This window comes from Neurospora tetraspora (genome assembly GCF_033439725.1).
Source record: "Neurospora tetraspora strain CBS 560.94 chromosome Unknown B0H65scaffold_2, whole genome shotgun sequence".
Classification (NCBI taxonomy): domain Eukaryota; kingdom Fungi; phylum Ascomycota; class Sordariomycetes; order Sordariales; family Sordariaceae; genus Neurospora; species Neurospora tetraspora.
In genome coordinates, this window is record NW_026944384.1 from 4,176,530 (window position 1) to 4,196,665 (window position 20,136).

The 20,136-nt window shown below is 48.0% G+C and overlaps 2 protein-coding genes across 2 annotated transcripts; both read right to left on the reverse strand.

Annotated features, from left to right (window-relative positions):
- Positions 1-942: 942 nt before the first annotated feature.
- Positions 943-12,768, reverse strand: B0H65DRAFT_418838 (uncharacterized protein; the record flags this gene model as incomplete). The annotated part of the gene is made up of 3 exons (XM_062824167.1): positions 943-1,635; positions 1,702-12,644; positions 12,717-12,768. 3 exons carry the CDS (start codon positions 12,766-12,768, stop codon positions 943-945), a joined length of 11,688 nt encoding a protein of 3,895 aa, XP_062684715.1.
- Positions 12,769-14,229: 1,461 nt separating this feature from the next.
- On the reverse strand, positions 14,230-15,852 carry B0H65DRAFT_117453 (uncharacterized protein). Its single transcript, XM_062820673.1, has one exon. It carries the CDS (start codon positions 15,537-15,539, stop codon positions 14,310-14,312), a length of 1,230 nt encoding a protein of 409 aa, XP_062684716.1. The 5' UTR covers positions 15,540-15,852; the 3' UTR covers positions 14,230-14,309.
- Positions 15,853-20,136: the final 4,284 nt, after the last annotated feature.

Genomic DNA, 20,136 nt, shown 5'->3' on the forward strand with positions numbered 1-20,136 from the left:
CCGCGACACGCGATCCTAGTGTAAAATGCCCCAAATGCGATGACGAACGTCGATCAGTCGGTATCAGCACTGCGGTAGGGTAGGCATTCAGGTACCTGGGGCTCTTTGGAAATCTGAGACCGCTTTTTCGACGTAGGAGGAGGAACCAACAAGCCAATGGCGAAGTATGTAGTGGAGGAGACACTGGAGACCTGGAGGAGTTTCAGCGAGGTCCAGTCTGTCGGGCGAGGAGAGAGGTCGTTCCCAATGGCTAATGCGGGGAAACGGGGGTGCTTTTTACCGCTTTCAGCTTGGTATTACCGTGATACTTGCGGGACTTGCCAGCAAGTTCGAGGGATCAGCGCTTTCCGGCCGACTGGTTGGGCCTCGGCCCGGGAAGCTCAGTACCCTGTTTGTTTGCTTTTACTGTGATGGACTGTGTGCATGCAGGACGAACTTGTTTGGAATTGGGGTCAGGGGGTGCCGTTACTTTTCTTCTCCAACTCCATGCGGCTGTGTCGGGGTTAAACACTCCCGTCCCGGGATGGGATGAGGGGAGCAAGCATGGAACTTCAACTTGGTTCGCAACTGAATGTTGCACCGACGAGCCCATCGAGGATGACCTCAAGCCACGTCAACTCCCGTAGTTTCACAAGACCGACCGCCTTATGAACAGCCCGTAGGCCTTGTGCATCTAAATCATTACTGTAACTAATCACTTTTTACTCCTCTTAACACCAAGAACAATGCAAACCTCCCGCTTCATACAATAACCATATCAAAAATCAGATACAACCAACCCATCATTACCGCGCACATCATGAACTCCTCTCATCTGTCTTGACTTCCTAACATGCAAACTCCCAAGTTCCTGTGAAACCTTTTCCTTGAATTTCAACACCCCAGCAAACTCAATCCCACGCTTCCAACAACCAACATCGTCACAAACCTCCACACCCTCCATCACAGATACGGCATCCACAACGCCTCACACTGCGCCAAATTCAACGGACTAACCGCCTTCGCAATCAAGTCAATGATCGTCTGGAACGCCGGCAAGTTACCCGCCGGCGCCTGTGCCAGGCTCGCCGCCCGCTTGACAATCATCTCGCTGTTCGCCTGCACCGTCTCCCTGAGCTGATTGTCCGACAGGTTCAGCGGCCTGTGACTGCTCGTGAACCAGAAGATCATCTCGTCGCGGACAAACAGCGTCAGCGCGTGCTCGAGCTGGAACTCCGGGTCCGTCAGACAGCGCGCGATCGCCATCATGGAAACGGTAAAGATGCCCTCGAGCGCGAGCGGGCCCATGAGCGTCTGGAGGTTGGGCGTGAGACGGAACGGCACCGGCTCCGTGTTGCTGAAGTAGGGCTTGTTGGCCGCCATGAGCGCCGTGAGCTCGGAGCCCCAGATGTTGCCCGAGCCGCGCGCGATGTTGAACTTGTGCGGGTATCGCTTGTCGATGTGCAAGATGTATGTCATGAATGTGAGCGCGGCGAGCTGATACGAGAAGCGACGCCTGAAGAGCCAGAACTCGGCAAAGTCGGGGAAGATAGCCTGGAAATACTGCAACACAAGTGTGTGCGGCACCCACTTCTCCTGAATCGCGTTGAGCACTTCAAGACGAGCCGCCGCGTTCTGTCCCTGTTCAGATAATTTCTGCATTGACATGTCAGTACTGCTGCTCCCAGTTCTTCTATCCGTTGGGACTATGCTTCTACTTACCGCGTTCGGCAGCTTGCCATCCATAAGCCCGCGCAATTTCTCCATAGTAAAGAGGAACGGCTCATCCTTGTGTACTCCCGACCTACGGCAGTGATCCTCGTAAATGCCCTGGAGAGTGATGTATGAAGTGTCCTCTTGAATGATCCTGATATGAGGTGCAAGAGGTACCATCAACGGCAGTGTGAACTGGAGATCACGTCTGCGACTCTCCTTCTTGTGGCTCAATGTCTGGTTGAGCTGCCTGAAGAGCTGAAGAAGACGCTCTTCGCGACGGGACTGTCGCGCTGCGGGATGCTGGACAGCAAACGAGTGAACGCTACCGTCGTGGCCACGGATCTTCAACCGGCGATGCGACACATTGGAAGTGCGGACGAGATCAACATTGGGCAGGAACCTGTCGATACGGATGAAGTCCTGGTTCTTGTCCTTATGCTGCAAGTATTGACCCGGAATCTCGACCTCGTCAAACTTCTGGTACCGGAACTCGCTAAGATGCGGCGTATAGTGAGAGAAGTTCTCCAGGGGCATGCTTGTGCGGCGGCGATCCAGCTTCTCTTCGAACTTGTCGCGCCATTTCCGAAGTTTCTGGATGTACTCATACATAGTGGGCTTGGCCTTGACAAACTCTTGCTCGAATGTACCTCTGATGTGAGCCGGCAGTATTGTCTCCGCAAAACGTGTGATGTTTGCCTCGGTTGCGACTGGAAGCTTGACGTCTCTGGCATACGAAGTCGGCATACGACTGACATATGACAGGCCGTCATTGAGGAGCGCAACAATGAGTCTGTAAGCGTCTTCGTCGGGTGGACACTTGAAGTGCTTCTGGATCTGATCCACCATGGTCTCCATGGACAGCGCCAGGAGCGGGAACGCCGTCTTCAGCATGCTCATGATCTCATCAGTGAGTTCCCAAGGTGGCCTCTTCTGGACGGCCTGTGGCTGCGCACCAGGGACTGCACCCGGAGCGTGAAGGCCCGCCGCGACTTGAGCAGAATTTGGAGGAGGAACGCTGGCCTGAGCAGCTGGTAGATTAACGCCATTAGGTGCGCCCTCAGCCTTGACTTCGGGTTTGACTTGTCCAGTAGCATCGCCAGTAGCGGTGGCAGGTCGTGAATCACCTTCGGGCTTGGGAGTGGCCGTAGCCGTAGCAGCAGGAGTAGGCTGGCCCGGAGTAGCGCTTGCCCTGTTGGCGTTGGCCGCTGCGCTTTGCGCCCGTTGCTGCTGTTGCTGTCTCAGACGCTCCTTGTTCTCCTGAGCCTTCTTGATTTGTAGCATGTCTTCGCGGCTGGTTCGGAGCAGGAAGTAAAGCGCTTGAGGGTAGCTTTTAGCAATCTTGCTCAGGACAACTTGAAGTCTCGGTGCCTCCTTGTGATTGAGTCCGGTAAGCAGCTGAGGGATGTACGTAATCCAATACCATGTTGGTGTCTCGCCCTTGAAGTCGTCGAACCCGCTCGAGATGGTGTTGTTGGCGTCATCGAGACTCAAAAGCCACAAAATCCGTGCAATGAGCTTCCTTGACTTGTGATTCTTGTAGCTTGACACAGCTTGCAGGTAACACGTAAGGGCCTGCTTGGCGGCAAGCACATCAGCCGGGTTCTCCCTGAACTTTCGGTCGTTGAAGTAGCCCCATTCTGCCCACGCCTTCGGGGCAGAGATGTCGTGCGAAAGTGCCATGCCATAAGCTGTATCAACCTCGTCCTTTTGGCCAAGCTTCTCCAGGAACATGCCCTTGAGAGTGAAGAATTCAGCCTTTTGCTGACCTGTGAAGTAGCCGAGATTGGTGTTGTTGATGACCTCCAGCCCATTTTGCAGCTCTTCTGGGTTCTGATAGTGGCACTTAGCCTGCTCCCTCAACTTGAGAAAGGCCTCTTGGATCTCGATGTTCGGCAAGGTGTAGATGCGGCTGAGTTGGTTGATGCACACTTCGTGTAGGCCATGCTTGCGGGCAACGTGCGCGAATCTATTAATAATCCAGGCAGTTTCATGGAACCCACGGTACGCGAACGAAGCACCACCAGCGCTCTGTCCTCCTTGTTGCGGCAAAAGTTGGAGATATGTGTTGTTGATGAGACCAAAGACGTGTTGTCTCCATGTGACCAGGTCTTGCCATGCGACAATATCATCCCACGTATTGGGGAGACGATCCCGCCATGAGCCGAGGAGCAGCTTGAGCTCACCGGACCGCGCATCGAGGTTGTTCTGGTTGGTTGCGGAAAGACTCTGGCAGATCACACTAGCATCATGAAGCTCAACCAATTGCTGGAAGTTCTGCAAGATCGGGATGTGAGCTGTGGTGAGACGCTTGGGAAGGTGGTGCCACTTCCGGATCGATAGCTGGATCGCCTCGTCAACCACGCGATTAAAGTCTTGAAGACTCTCCTCCTTGTTGTGATACTTCAGCAACGACATGAAGGCCTGGAAGAAGCTTCTGCGAGGCGTAGGCGCATCCATCAGGCCCTTAATGTGATTGTCGAGTTGCTCCCTGTTCTCTTTGTTTTGCCAGTACTCGGTGTTGCGCCAGATAGACTCCAACAGCAGGTCTTGCATATTCTCGTGTTTAGCGAACTCTTGAAGAATGTCCCATTGCTGGAGCTTCTCGGCGCAAAGAACCCAGTGATCCTCCCACAACATGTATTCGCCTTCGGAGAAAGGTATGACGCCAGTCCGCGCTTTTATCTGGGCTGCTTCGTACATCTTTTGGGCCTTGTCCCACATGCCATTCTGCTCGTACGAAAGCGCTGCGTTGGTCTCGACAAACTGGCACCGACGGCGCCATGTGCCAAAGAAGAGGTCCTCCTCGCCAAGAGATGCATACAGATCCACCAGCGCGTCGAGGTTGCTTTCCTTGACGATCGCTGAGTCATCTCCCGGCTTGATGGCAGCAGTCTCCAACTGGCAGAGCGCTGTATACCACGCATCGAAGGTTTTGGCCTCAAACTTGAGAACATGCGGTGGCAGCCTGCATTCCGGGAAAGCTTTGGCAGCTCCAGCCAGGAGGGACTGAACCACGTTTGGCCGCTTGTCCATTTGTCTAGAATGGTAGTCCTTGGTGAGAAGGGTGACAAGGCCACGCTGAAGCTCAGGTCTATCCTCCTTCAAGGTCGCGGACCAGAACATTGGGAAAAGGATAACCCAGATGTCATTAGAGAGGTTGTTGTCGATGTGTTGCAGCTGGGTCAAAGGCTCAAGGATGTCTCGGGCCTTGATGTCCCCAAGCTCGGCAATGAATCGGCGATGGCTGGCCATGAACGCCTCATATTTATCATCGGTGATCAAGGCGGGTTCTCTCGTATCTTTGGCGTAGCTTCCGAAAAGTTGAGAGGTTGACAAGGTACGGAAATCGTCTTGGTGTAGCTGGATTGGGAGATTCATATCCACTCCTCCGAAAAGAAGCTGGATCGCCTGCGCCAGCCAAAATGAATCGGCAAGCGTGTCCCAGTTCTGAGACAAAATGACATACGCCAACCGAGCACTGGCAGTCCTGGAGAGACTCTTGTCAAAGATGGCCATGAAGCGGGTGCGCATATCCACGTCTTGAGCTCTGGTTCCTATGAGGAACGCATGCTCCATGCGCACGGTGAGTTCAGTCCGTGTGATCTTGGGATCCTCATAAATGCGTAGAACAAGTTCGAGGAACTTCATAAGCATAGTTGGATCTTGTCTGTGCTCAAACGTAATCATCTTGGAAAGAACAGCCGTCTTTTCCTTAAGAGTTGGCCATGTTCCCTCAGAGCGGAACACCCATCCCTCAACCATGTCAAGGATCTTTTCACAGAGCGCGGTGTGCAGAGACTTTTCCACAATAGTAGCGAGCACGCTCAGGAAAGGTCTTCGATTGTCGCCAAGAATGTCCATGCTAAGGGAAACAGTCTCGATGGCTTTGATGATCAGCCCAGTCTGTATCTCGAGGTCGTAAGCGTTCATTTCGGTTGCTGCATTGGCATTGTCCGGCTGTGGTCGGGGGATGCCACCCTGCGCCAACGCCGCGTAGTGGGAAACGTGGTCTCTAGCCAACTTGGACTGAAGCGACTTCATAATTGCAGGAATATGCTGGTCGATAGCCGTAGGACGGCGGCGACCCAGCGACCATAAGATGTTGATACCGGAGACATAATTCGCGGCAGCCATGCTCTCGGTGGCAATTCCGGATAAGAACGTGACAACCTCCGAAGTTGGCGCTTCCGTTTCGCCTTCAGCATCAGCATCCTCCATAGGCACATCCTCTGGGACCGCGTCGAGAATTCGCTTGATGATCGGTCGGACCTCGCGGTCACCATCGCATTGCTTATCAGCCGCGTGGAGACAGTCCTGAATCTCTGGGTTGTCTGACTTCAAGCACTTCTCCAGAATCTTTTGAATATGACTCATGTTCTTGACGACCCAGTCGTCGGACTTGAAGTGAAGAATGATGCGGATGACCTGGAGGGTGTTGATGATGTTCGTAAGGAACTTGTCATCGGCCTTCTCCTTGTCGGACGGCTCATTGGACAATGTAAGGGAGGCCTTCTCGCTGGTGAGAACGATATCAGTGACGTTTTGAAAGAGATCCAAATCAAGATCACCCCAATATTGCGGCTGAAGAAGGTTGTAGAGAAGTGTCATTGCCTTCTTGCAGAGCTCACCAGAAGGCGCTGCCAAAGCTGGAACAGCCGTGGCAGGAGTGTCCCGCGCCTTGGCTGAAGGGAGCTGATAACGCTCGTTCAGCTGAGCGATGAACTCAACCAAATACTTGATCATCTTCTGGCGGCCCATAGCCGGGATTTCGAATTCGGGTCTCTCGCTTTGTCTGGCGGAGGCAGGCGAAAGGGATTGCTGCTCATCGAGTTTTCTCTTCTTGGCATTGGGGGACTCGGAGACAGAGCGAACAGGTTCTGACTGCTTGCCTTCGACACGACGCTGTTCCCATTGCCAAATCAGAGTCATCATATTCAACACCAATTTCTTGCTCTCGTTGGACGGGTTGGGAGGCGCGGCGACCTTGCGAAGGCAGGTAATGATGAGCATGGCGAATTTGTCGCGCGAGTCATAAAACAAGTCCGGATGCCTGACAAGGAAGTGGAAGATGCTGGTCATCTGCTGGACGTTCTGGCTTTCTTCCGCCAAGATTCGGCGAGGCGCAACAGCCCAAACGGCATTCCTATCGCCGGGCGCGGTATTACACCTCTTGGGCATCACGGGCGCCATCAGCTCAAGAGCCTGGGTGACCAAAGTCCTACCCTCATTTTGGTTGGTCTTGAGGAGCGAGAAGTAGATCTGCGAGACGATCTTGGCAGGAGTCTCGTAGTGAGCAATGAAGTACCCAATCACCACGTAAGCAGCGTGCTTGTTGATAACGTCGTCAAGCCTGATGTACGTCCACCCAAACTTGATGAAGTCTTTGCGCGCATCCTGCAGTATGGCGTGGTGATACTTGACTAACATGGCTGAGAGTTGGAGAACCTCCATCCTGGTGTGGTCAATATGTGGTTGTGAAAGATCGTCGTGAGGGTCTGCCAGGTTCACCTTCCAGATCTTGGTATTGATGGACTCAATAACCGCCCGATCAAGGAAGCGTTGACCACCCTTCGCCGGTTCACCGCGATTCCAGTGACGCATCACATCCATCGCAACAATGGGGTTGACGATATTGTGCAGCAGATACCACTTCATGCGTTGACTGGCGCCCCTCCCAGCATATATCTCCAGACAGCGAAGTACGGTTGTACGCCAGAAGTCAATAGAGTCGCTAGATATGATATTCTTGTAGAGATAGGAAAGCATGGTCTGCGTCTCTTGGAAATCATCTGAAGTGATCGACTCAATGAGACTGAGAAGGGGTTCGATGTCCTTCGGGTTGCGCTCTAGGGACTTGGTCAGGATAACCATGAGCTGCTCCGATGCCTGGTGCGCAGCGAGGCGGACATTTGCGGGGAGCTTGTTCATCTTGAGGTTTTGCTCAAGCTCCTTGCCAACTGTCTTTAGCCACTCCATGTGCTCTCTATTGTCCATCCAACCTAGCGAGTTGGAGTTCTGGCACAGGGCTTCGAGGATGTTGATCGTGTTGACAATAGCAGCAAACTTGATCTCCTTGTTCTGGTTGACAACGTCGCTACAAGCCTTGACAAGAGCCTCCACATTTCCAACACCGTAGTCCCTGAGTGGTTGGCTTTCAGGATCACGCAATGCCTGGGCCAGGAAACGGCCATACCTCAACTGATCAATTCTGCTGAATGTGAACTCCCAGATATCAAGAGGATATCGGTTGAGATACTTGTAGAGGGGTTTGCGGAAGGGGCTGTGGTGAGTCCGCCTTAGCTTTTCCTCCAGCTCCAAAACGCTCTCAATGACACGCTCTTTGAATTGCTTAGCTCCATCAGGTAGCAGGTGGAAAATGTTGAAGACCGACGCAATGACCTTGATCGAGGCGTGTTGTTCAAAGAAAGTGAACGATATCTGCTGGAGGAGGTTGGGGTCTGCGATGACTTTGATATGGTCCAGTAGGCGAGCACCTATCTCTACCTTAAAGTAGGTGGTTAGAAGTCGCAGCAACCGAGCCAGATTTTCCAAGCTGTGGGCGGTGAGGCGTTTGGCATCCGAAAGACTCTGTAGAACCGGCCTAAGGCCCGACTGTAAGAGGTCTTTAGGCAGCTTACTGGTATGAGACAAGACCGATTTCAGAGCGTCATTCGCTGCTTCGATGGTCGGGGCTTGCTCCGAGTAAAGGCACTTGAAAAATACCCCAACAATTTTAGCGCGCGTGGCATTTCCAGATCCTTTCATAAACTCTTCAAAGCCCATGGCTGTGCTGAGAAGCTTGATGCACGATACGCGAAGGTTGACGATGTGCTCCCGGGTTCTGAACTCTTGATTCTTGCCGGCTAGAGACTCGTCCGAAGCGTCAGCAAGTGCAAGTGACTCCATAAGCAATCTATGCAAGTGCTCGTCGAATGTCACAAAGTCGGGCTTCAATGACATATAGTACGTAACGGCATCAATGAAGCCGATCTGGATACCAAAGGCCAGAGCACGAAGAGGTTTGGCGAAAATGGGCTGGAGAAGCTGCTTCCTGTGAGGCTCAAGGAGCTCCCAGACTTCGGCCCCTGTTGCTTTGGCGATCAGCTCAAGAGACCTCTTGGCAGTGCTGCGAACGTGTCTGTTCATATGAGACAGTTCGCCGTTGAGCATCATGCAGATCTGAGCAAGACGAGACTGCTTCTGAGGCTGCGGTTGTCCCGGTTGCTGAGGTGTTGGCTGCGCAGGCAAGCAATCCTCTTTCTTGGCATTCTTGGTAAGACGCTTCAAAAGGATCTCAAGCGTCACCTGTGCAGACCGTCTGGTTTTCTCGGGAAGATCCTGGGGCATGTCTTTGATGACATACATCAGCGCTCTAACAAACTCAATCTGCTTGGTAGCAACCCAAGAGTCACCAAGGTCGACGTTCGTCAACAGGATCTTAATACCCAAGGTACCGCCGGCTTTGGTGAACCATTCTTCCTCGTAACAACCGTGGCAGAAAGTGTTCGCCAAGCTGTTAAAATAGGCGAGCCTTGAGACATGGCTTGGGGACCCGAATATGGTGGCGGCAGAATTGTAGACCTCTTGAATTACCCGCTCAGCTCCTTCTCGTACCTCCCGCTTCTCGGAAGCGAACGACTCTAGGAGGGCATCCGACAAAATCCGCGTGTCAACAAAAAGCGGCCCAGCCCCTGAATCGACGTTGAAAGGGGTGGTGGATCTCTTGGAGTCAACCAATGCACGGCCCACCTCGATGATAGTAAAATGCCGTGCAAGGTTCAAGAGGAATGCATCAACCTCAGGCTTGAACTCTGGTAGCGACAGCGCAAACATGAGAGCCTTGATCAGCCTCTTCAACTCTCCTTCATCCTCGTTCTTCTTGGCGATGGAGCGATCGCGGTCAGAACCTTCGAAAGCGGAAATATCGATATCCTTTCTCCTGTTGATAAGATCTTGTGCTTGGAGCCTAAGAAGGCGAGGGAGATCCTCAGGCAGATTGTCAAATCCCACGCGCAGCTTCACCTGAGTTTTGATGAAATGGAGCGCCTGCCTCTTGTAGTAGGCGTCCTGCTGCTTGGTAGGTGCAGCCGACACTCCCTTCATGAACCGCGGCACCTCCATCAACTTCTGAATTGCCAGATCGATGCCATAATGTGCCGGGAAAGCTCTGTCAATCTTTGAGCCAATTAGACGAATGTCGAAGCTGGCCACGTCATCGGCAAACTGGCGATATTTGACAGGGAGAGCGTCCGTCATGAATTTTCTGTTTCGGCCGCCTAGCTTGCCAAGAATTCGCAAAGTCGTGTGTGCATGGAAATGGTTATAGGGGTGTGGCTTGAGATGGTCGAAGAGGGCAGCCATCAGCTCGTCAATAACCGGTGCCATAATTGGATCCAAATAGTCCGCGGTCAGGTTATCAACGCAGAGTTCCAGAGTACGCAGGCCTTGACCGACCAGCTCGGTCCCTGCGCGCAAAGCCACCACAAGAGGCCTCATAAGGTAGCTAAGGTGGGGAAGAAGATTGCTCAAGCGTGCTGGGACCGTCAGACAAAGCTCGACATAGAGGTCTCGCTCTGTCGGCTTGCGAGCCGCTAGGAGCAGATTGTTGAGAACGTCCAAAAGCATCTCCAGGAGAGGCAAGATCTGCTTGTAAAGGTGCTCGAACTTGCCACCACCAATACTCCTAAACAGAGACCTAAGCAGAAGGAAGTAGTTCATCGGTTCCTCTGCCTTTGTCGAGAGTTCAATAGACTTGGTGATGATGTCAACCACATGCGGAAGCAAAACCTGCTCATTTTGGGCTGCAAATAGAGTAACAGCCATAAATGCCAACTTGAACAAACGAAGGAGGATGGCCGACTTCTTTACATCGGCAGAGCCCACATCCTCGATCCGCTCCATCAGAAAGCGTAGAAGCATTCCGCAAAAGCTAGGTGATGTCGCCTCGCTCGCCAGGAAAAACTGAGGAATTTGAAGAAGGGCAGTGTGCTCGTGAATCATGTCGTACAATCGTGGGATCTCTTGCTGGAAGACCTCGTGGAAAGTCGCGGGGTCCACAACGTGGAAGACCGTAGCGAATGTCTCGAGGAGGTCTTTCTCCTCTTTTGTGAGGGAAACCATGAAGAAGTTTGCCATGTACTCGACAGTGGAAGTGAAGGGTGACTCGGCTGCGGGTTTCTCGCTATCGTAGTAACGGAAAACGTAACAACCCTCACGGAAAAGCTTGACGATAACTTCAACCTCCTCAGCAGTGAAGCCGTAAGCAACATCAACCCAGTGCGCGGGTGCGTTGGCCAGATCTGGCACCGTCGTCGGATTGCAGCTCTTCAGTTGATAGAAAGTGTTCTTCAAGCCCGTCATAAGGTTCTTGAACAGAAACTTGTTGTCAACGACCGGATCGGCAGCACGATCCCGAGGGTTGGAAGTCTTGATGGGCATCGCAGAGAATATGTCAATTTCGTCCCACTGCGGAGGATGCTCCTTATCGGCCAAATACGTCTCGGGCATGTTGTCGGCAGCTTGCTGGGCGTACAGCTTTGAAAGTTTGACCGCATTGGCGTACTGCTTGTTCATGGCAGCGAACTTGTCGGCAATGGCATTGAGAATCATCATTAGGTAATGTCGCGCATCGACCTTGTTCGGTAAGCGGGCTATACATTCCGCCATATTAAGTAAAAGCTTCGCGCTCATGGTTTGAAAACTGGTGCCGGGGAAGTTGTCCTGTAGGTTTCGCGTATAGACCTCGACTGTCTTGCGAATCTGATCAGGAGTAAGACTGTCCCTTACGTGATGAATGAGGTCGGCTAACATGCTGTACGCCAACGGTCTCATGGTCTCGTATACCGTCAGGCCATCGCCTATCAAGGTACGCTCGTCCAACAGCTCGTCGATCTTGGGCAAGAAGATTTTCCTGAAGTTGAAGTTGATAATGTGGCGAATGGCGACAAGCAACTCCTTGCGCGCGCCCGACTTCTCTCGCGGACAGTCCTTGAGAAGCCTCACTATGATCTCTGGCAACGACATGAGAAAATCCGACAGTTGACTGGAGTATGATCTTAGCAGGTAGGCTAAGAAACTCATGGTCTTCACCTGGGCGGTGATGAACTCCCCATATGCCACCCTATTCTTGATGTTGGGGCTAACGCCGGTATGGATGGTCCCTCTAGCCGCAGCGTCCTGGTGAGCCTTTTCCTGCGCTTTTGCCTGGCAAAGCAGCACCGACTTGATGAGGGGAACAAAAAGCTTGACATTGGCTGTGACACTATTGCGATAGACCTGGAAGATGGACACAACAATAATGGGACACTCGGACAGCACCCTGAAGGATTGCATGCCCTTCAGCAAGGGTCGACCAGATTGTTGTCCAGCATCTGCGCTGAAGTCGGCGGCGCCAGGGGCGACGGGAGAGCCTGGTCTCGGAGATTGTTGGTGTGGCATGAAGCTCGTTTGGGTGCTGCCGGGAGTTGAAGGGGCGCCTGGGGGGCCGACCACAGACGTGGATGTGTCGTCAAGCTGTTCCTTTACCACCAATGCCGTCTGTTCGAAGAGCTCCTGTATCAGGTTCAGGAAGGGCTGGACTTTGGGACCTAGGACTTTGTGTTGGTGGCGCATGATCTCGGATATGATCTTGACACAGAGAACGGCGTTGTCTTCGTTGTCTTCTCGTACAAGACCCATGAGCAGGTCTACAACTTCTTCGGCGAAGGGTTCGAAGGGCTCGGGCGACGGGTTCGAGGTAGGGAGGCGATGAAGGATCTCGAGGATGCAGTTTCGCAGCTTCTGCATGTTGACTTGATCCATCGTTTTGCTCTGGAACACTGGTGGCTGGCGGAGAATCATGATGAAGGGAGGCATTATGCGCTTGAGGAACGGAGAGTATGCTGGACCGGTCACATAGTGGTCGAGGCTGTCGCGCAAGTTTATCGCGGCTTCGACCTTGAGCCGAAGCTCTGTAAGGAGGCACGCGATGTCAGAATCGACTCATGAAGCACTAGAGGGAGGGGAAGGGTAGATAAACGTACCAATTTCGGGAGTGCACAGCTTCCTGACGACATCGTCAATTAGGTTGGCCATGGCTGAGTGGCGGCGTTCACCTCGGGCAGTAGTAGAAAAGCTGTCGGTAAAGCTCTATTGGCATGGAGGAAGGGGAGAAAGGATAGCTATGTCCAGCCTATACAAGTTAGTTACGGGTTGCATGTCGACGATTTGATCGGGACGACAAGGCTGAAGTGACGGGAGGTATGACCAAAGCATCTCGGTTTGTCGGCGGCAGAATGTCGCAAAGGACGGGAAGGGGGCATGCTCGATCCACCCGGGCATACAAAGGTCAGGCAGGTACCTGTACGGAACAGGCGATCCACCAGCAAGTGCAGATGAGCTGTTGAAAGGCAGGCAGGAGATAGATGCAGGTTCGGGAAGGTGTAGTAAACACCGGCATCAACAGCCATTGATGATCGGGGGTCCCGGTAGAGGCAGGTAGGTAGAGGGGTAACGGTGCGGTATGGGGAAGGCTCGATCCATCAGGCTGGAGATGGAGTGGAAACATGGCCTCGTCGCCCTGGAGAAGTAACTGAAATCAACACTCACTTATGACGCCATAGCAGAAGATAATCGTTGTTATTATCATCCAAGTGCGGAGGAATGGGTATCGCAAAGGAAGATTATCGCAGCGCAATATGGAAGAGAGAGGTTGGAATAAAACAAAAGTATCTGATGGGTATCAAGTGATTGGTAAAAGTGGGAAAATGCGCCGCTGTCAGAAGGTTGCGACAGTTGCTCTCGGTGGAAAGTGCAACCTGGGCGGGCAGACTGCGGCGCGGTCGCAAATCGAAAAATCCCAGGGAACGCGAAGCAGGGGCGTCCGGTCGCCAAATCCAACAACGCTAGGCATCCGTTTAAACGTTGTTCCGGACTTCGCCCCTCCCTGATTGGTCAACCTTAAAGCTTAAGGCCTAACGGGGTTCTCGGCAGGCAAGCTGGTTCCTTGTACTTGCGGCTGTCGATCTAATCTTATCGGCTGAGCTTATCTTATCACTTACACGGAATGCCCCACTGCCGTTTACGATCGACGCTTTTCCAGACCGTGACATCAAACGTCCTCCTTTAAGACTGATGGAAGCAGGACCGCCATCTGCACAACGTTCAAGAAGAATGCAGAAAGAAACAAAGGAATAGTACAGGTTTCTCCTTTCATTCACCAGCTACGCCTGTCTAGGTAAAGGTTATTCTAGCACAGTCATTGACGTATTGACGTTTTGCGTTTGCCAGAAATCTGCCTGGTGGTTAAGTGTTCAAGGCACTTTTAGGTTGCCGCTCTGATCCGAAATTGTTACTCATTTTCTTCGCGTATATGTGGTCACAAGGAGCTCAGGGTCAAGATTGTGTATATGTCCAAGATCTGTTTATTCTAGCTTCAAGAGTGAATGTACACGGTAATACTACAAGATGTTTGTGACAAGAAAGGAAAAGCTTTTAAACAAAAAACGCCGCCGGGTATTGCTAATGTCTTGCTTTATCCAATGCAAGAGTCCCCAATAATATCCCAAATATGTGTGTAGTGAATGAAGAGAAAGGAAGTGTTGTTTGTTTTTGAATGAGTGATGGGGTTTGACACTTTAGCCCCTGAAACGAACGGCGAGGCGCCTCATCTTCTTTCCGGCAGCCTTGATGTTGAGAGAAGTAGACTGGCCGACATCACAAACGGTGCCAGCAGCAAGTGGCATGACGGGCGTCCAGACGCCGGAAGCACACTGCTGGTAAGACTTTCCATCAATGCAGTTCCACATTCCTTCAGTGCTGCAAGCAGATCCTGCACCGGAGCTGCCCGAGCCACCGGAGCCGGAACCAGAGCCAGGGCCCGAACCAGAGCCCGAACCAGAGCCCGAACCGGAACCACCACCGGAGGAGCCGCCACCAGTTTGAGGAGGAGGAGCAGGAGTTTGAGCAGGAGGAGCAGGAACAGAAGTGGTGGGAGCCTGCGCAGGAGGAGTCACGGCCGGAGAATCGGGAACCGGAGCCGTGATGAAGATTCCACCTCCACCTCCACCAGGAGCATTAGTGGGAGGAGCAGCCGGAGCAGTTGTGGATGGCGAAGGAGACGATCCAGAGCCACCGCCGGAGCCACCGCCGGAGCCACCGCCAGAGCCGCCGCCAGAAACAGCATTGCACTCAGGAGAAAGACCACCCTCGAAGTCTGAAGCAAAAGTGTCGACCGACTTGCCGGGGTTGGGATACTTGTAGTCGTGGTTTTCCTGTGTGGTGCACGCGTTGATGGAAGGGATGTTGGCCACCAACATGTTCGGCAGCGACTCATAGTTGGACTTATCACCTCCACTGCCAGTGAGAGTGACGGGAGCGCAGTTCATGTAGAACTCACGGTTCCCGATCTTGTTCAACCAAGTCCAGGCAATGGTGGCGTTGCCGGTTGGGATATTGTCGGGAATGGGGAAAGAATAACCGAATGGGTCAGCGAGGTTCGCGTTTTCAGGCAGGTTGCCAGGAGTGTCCTTTGCAGGGCAACCGCCTTCGATGGAGTGAATGACCTTCCAGACGCTGTTCTTGTTCGGCTGGGTGTCGTAGGTGATGGAAACTTGGCACGAGCCTCCTCCATGGACTGCCGAGCCAGTGAAGGCCAAGGGCTGTTTTGAGCCCAAGGCCATGGGGCTGGGAGTGCCGGAGTAGACAGTTCCTTCACGTGCCTGGCAAGGGAAGTTGATGCCAGTTGGGTCGAGAGGGCCGTTCTGCGCTTGGGGAGAGGAGAATATTTTGGGCGTGTTCATCAACATGTGAGCCTGCGAAAGCACGGCAAAGCCGCTGGTGGCGACAAAAGCTTGTTTGAAGAACATGATTGTGTTGGGGCTATTCGTTCCAGACGAGTAACTCCAGTCGTTGAAAGAGTAAAGAACGAAGACTTTGAGATATCTTCCCTCCAGAAATAGGGGTATGGCTTTGAGCAGATGCTGTAAGGATCCTGTAGGCTTGAGTGGGTGTATTGCGTAGAGAGAGAACGCTTGAAGACTGAAGTTGTTGTTTGGTAATGAAGGAGGGTAATGCACCAGGCAGAAAGTCAGACAACAAGATCAGGGAAAGTTGAAGCCTCTTAGGAAATAGAGGAGAAAGCCGAATCACCGGGAGATGGTTGTGTTTAGAAAAGAAGAGGGAAAGAAGGGCTTGGCCTGGCCATCTATATATCTGAAAGCATGGTAGAATGAAGAGTGTAGAGTTCCACTGGGGATGAACAAATGCAAGGCTCTGATTTGTTCTCAAACGGAGATACTAGACTTCGGAAACTTCTGCAGGAACAGAAGTGACTAGCTAACTCATTGGGTCAGAGAGCATCAATTCCCAGAGGGAATCTCATGGTCCACTTGGACGGTGGGGCATCATCTGAGTTTGGTGGTAAGTGCTGACCAGTCAGACTCAGGAAGCACCTCATGGCCACTAGCTTTTGAAGCACGGGGGAATGACACAGACGAACCAAAAGACATTGCTTAGCCGTTTAGAAGCCCAGCTCAGGCTCTTGATAGGCTGTCGTGGTTTGTTTCAAACGCATGGGATAGGCATAGAATACCGGAGCAGCTCGGTAGCCCGCTTGAGTGGTTGGACTGTAGCCGTGATATTCGAGACATGCCATATGAAGAGCACATAAGAGGCGTGATATTGTCAAGGAGAGAGGATGGGCATTTGCAGATCGGAGATCGAAACTGCAGCCCGCAGTAAGATTCCGAGCCATCTGTGGCGTGGCACGGAAACGCAAACAACAGAAAAAGAATGGGATCCAAGATGTCGAGCTTGTTAGAGGTCGGATGAGAACACTCAGTGTTGTATTCTCCATTTTCAAAGTATCAGAGCGCACACCTGGATACCTTGGATACCTGCCTGAAGTGCCTCCCGCATATTTGCATTCATGTTGTTTTGTTTTTTTTTCTTTCGAGAGAGGTGATGGAAGGAGGCGGCGTTTACCACATGAATCAGTACCTCTGTCTACCTGGATAGCATGCCGCGGTCAGCGCAAGTCTTGACGAATACGGTATGTCGTCGAACCCGACTGGCCGTTACCCTAGGGCTCCCAATGAGGTCCCTGACGTTGCTTCCCAAGGACGCGGTACTCAAGTGTCACTTGACCTGGCGTGACCAAGGTTGCGGCCGATCTCTTGCGAACTACCCTTGAAGAGCGGCAAATTGCAAGCCTTCAATGGAGCAACAGCTGGAGGCCGCGCGGAGGCCGCGAGAAGGAGACCCACGATTTGAAGCCCAACGACGCTAGGGTTCCAGAAATAAAGTGCTCAACGGCGTGAAAAGCGAAACAAGAGCATCACGTCGGTTGAAAAAATTATGGCGAGGTAAGATTGAAACATCCAAAACTGATGTGACAAGATCAAGGACCATTCAAAATGCGGGGTCCGAGGAAGATGTGGACGAGGACGACCGGGATGCGGTGGAAGATGTTGGGTCCCTGCCAAGAACAGCGTGGCAGGGGTTTTCAGCGGTGCCTAGTTGAGGCGACCCCCCTTGTAGGTCTCGCTTGTAGCCCGACTTGCGCTTATAGATATCGCAAATATATTCCACAAAATGAAAAAAGCGGTTAAACGTATATTAAACAACTATGTGCAAACATCTTCTTAACGTGTATATTATATATAAATTTAGTGTTGTAATAGTCTTTAAAAAATGTTATTGTTAATTTTAGAAATAGAAAAAATTAGGAAGAAAGGTAGTAAGAACTTTAATAATATTTTAAATCGAATATCGGATGGAAGATATAAAACAAATAAATAAAGTAACCCGTTGGATTAAAATATTTAAATTAAAAGCGACCGATTAGATTCTACTTCTTCCTTTCCTCCTTAAATGATTATATTACTATTATCCACTATAATTATAGAATATTTAGGAGTAAATTATACGAAGTTTCCGCGAAGTTTCTACGAAATTTCCTTTTCTTTATTTCTTACGCAAAGTTTCCGCGAAGTTTCCCTTTCTTTATTTTTTACGCGAAGTTTCTACAAAATTTACTTTTTTTTACTTTTTTTTAAATATAAATTAATATTTTTTTATAATTTACTTTCAATAAATATATAATATTTAAATAGTACCCTAAGAACGTCCCAACGTTATTATTTTCGCCGATATTTAGGCCGATCCTTATAACGTAAATTATTATTTTCCTAACGTTATCGAAAATTTAATAACTATTAGTTTTAATTTAATTTAAAGTAATAAAAATATATATACCGCCGAAATCTTCTTCGGCAAGCGTTTCTACCACGTCGCTAAAAATAATAGCGAATTTTACAATTATTAAAGTTCTTTTAAAAATAGAGATATAATATATAAATATCATAAGGATATTTATTAAATTATTTTATATATTAGGTATAAGAATAAATCTTTCAATATAAATATTAATAATTATTTTAAATATTAAAAGGTCCGTATTATTAATAATAAATTTAATATTTTTGAAATTTTTCTAAGTAATTATTAGAAGGTTACTAGAAGGTTACCAGAGGGTTAACAAAGGGTTATTAAGGGTTTTTTAATTAAAATAACTACTAATAAAAGCCGAATTTAAAATTCTATAAATTTTTAAAAGGCTTCTTCGATTAAACTATGACGGAAGTTACTTCGTTTAATAAACGTATTAATTCCGCCTTAAAACCGACGCTATTCCTAACGAAGTATAAAATAGAGTATACTTAAAAATATAATACCTTCGTAAATATTTCTATTACGAAGAATATATACTATAATCACCCCTATTTAAAGTCTTTCATTTTTATTAGGGAATTATCTTTATATTATAAAAAAAGGGGGGGAGGGAGGAATTTACCTAAAATTTCTAACCGATTATTAATTATCCATTAACTTTTTATAAATACTTTATAAATATATAATTAATATTATAATAAAAGCGAAGAAGGATATTACAAACTTCTTATACTAGAATATAATTAAATACTAATAGTAGAATAAAAAGGCGGCTTACAAACGTATTACTTTATATATAGAATACGCTTACGAAGATAAATAATAATTAAAGTTAAATATAAAAGGTATTTAATTTAATAATATTCATACTATATATTAGGACGTTAGAAAGGATTATAAGGATTTAAAGCTTTTACTAAATAATAGTAAGGCTTATACTGGCTATAAATAAATTAGGCGTAAATTTCCTTACCTTTTTTCGTTCCTTTACCTTCCTATTATTAAAAGGTTATTTAAAGGTTTTTAATTATTTAAAAACTATAGTTAACTTTTTTAATTTTTCTTCTTTAAATTTTATTTATAATTTCTACGCCGAAAATTACAATTTGGTTAAAATCTTTAATTCTTTAAACGATATTATCTTTATTACTAATATAATCGATTATACGCTTTATAATTATAAAAATAAAAATTAGGATTAAACGTAAATTCTATTTAATATTAAATATAGTAAGGGCGGTTTAAAAGCGTATATTAATTATTATTATACTAAATACGACTTTCCTTTACCTTATTCCGACCCGGAGGATAATAATAAAAATACATAGAAGCGTATTTAATAGGATTTTAAAATATTATTTTTTAAATTATAATAAAACGTAAGTATTAAATTATTAAAGATTTAATAGATAATTATTAAAGGGTTCGTAAATAATTATATAAGGGTTATAAAAGAGTTATTTATTTAAATAATAGTAATTAGATCGACTATAGTATAAAATTATACTTTAATAGCAATATCGTTTCCCTCTCTTAAATTATATATTTTTTATCGCTTTTTCTATACTACCTAACTTCTTAATAACCATTTAAAAAAATTTTCCAACCGAAATAAAACTTATAAATCTCTCTAAAGTAAAAAATATTATCAAAAAATCTTTTCTTCTCCTTCTAAAATAGAAAATAGATAGAAAATATAAAATTTATATTCTTATTCTTCTAAGGTTAAAAAACTAAAATTAATTCTTTTATAATTTTAAAAGAAAGAATCTTGAAAAGCTATACCCGGTTTAATATTATAAATATTATAATATAAATATTTATTTCCTTTATATATTATATTGATTACCCTTTTATTTAAGGTAAGTAAATTTTTTATAACTATTTAAAAAACTTTTTTTCTAACCGAAATAAAACTTATAAGTCTCTCTAAGGTAAAAAAAATATTATGAAAAAATCCTTTTTTTCTCCATCTAAAATACAAAATAAATTGAAAATATAAAATTTATATTCTTATTCCTTTAAAGTTAAAAAACTAAAATTAATTCTTTTATAATTTTAAAAGAAAGAATTTTAAAAAGTTATACTTAGTTCAATATTGTAAATATTATAATATAAGTGTTTATTTCCTTCATACGTCGTATTTATTATATTTTCGCTTAGGGTAAATAATTTTTTAGTAACTATTTAAAAATTTTCATTAAAATTAAAAAATTGTAAAAATTTCTTCTT

What these genes read in the sequence shown, in the direction of transcription:
- B0H65DRAFT_117453 (XM_062820673.1), bottom strand. Translation starts at nt 15,539, where the DNA reads ATGTTCTTCAAACAAGCTTTTGTCGCCACCAGCGGCTTTGCCGTGCTT.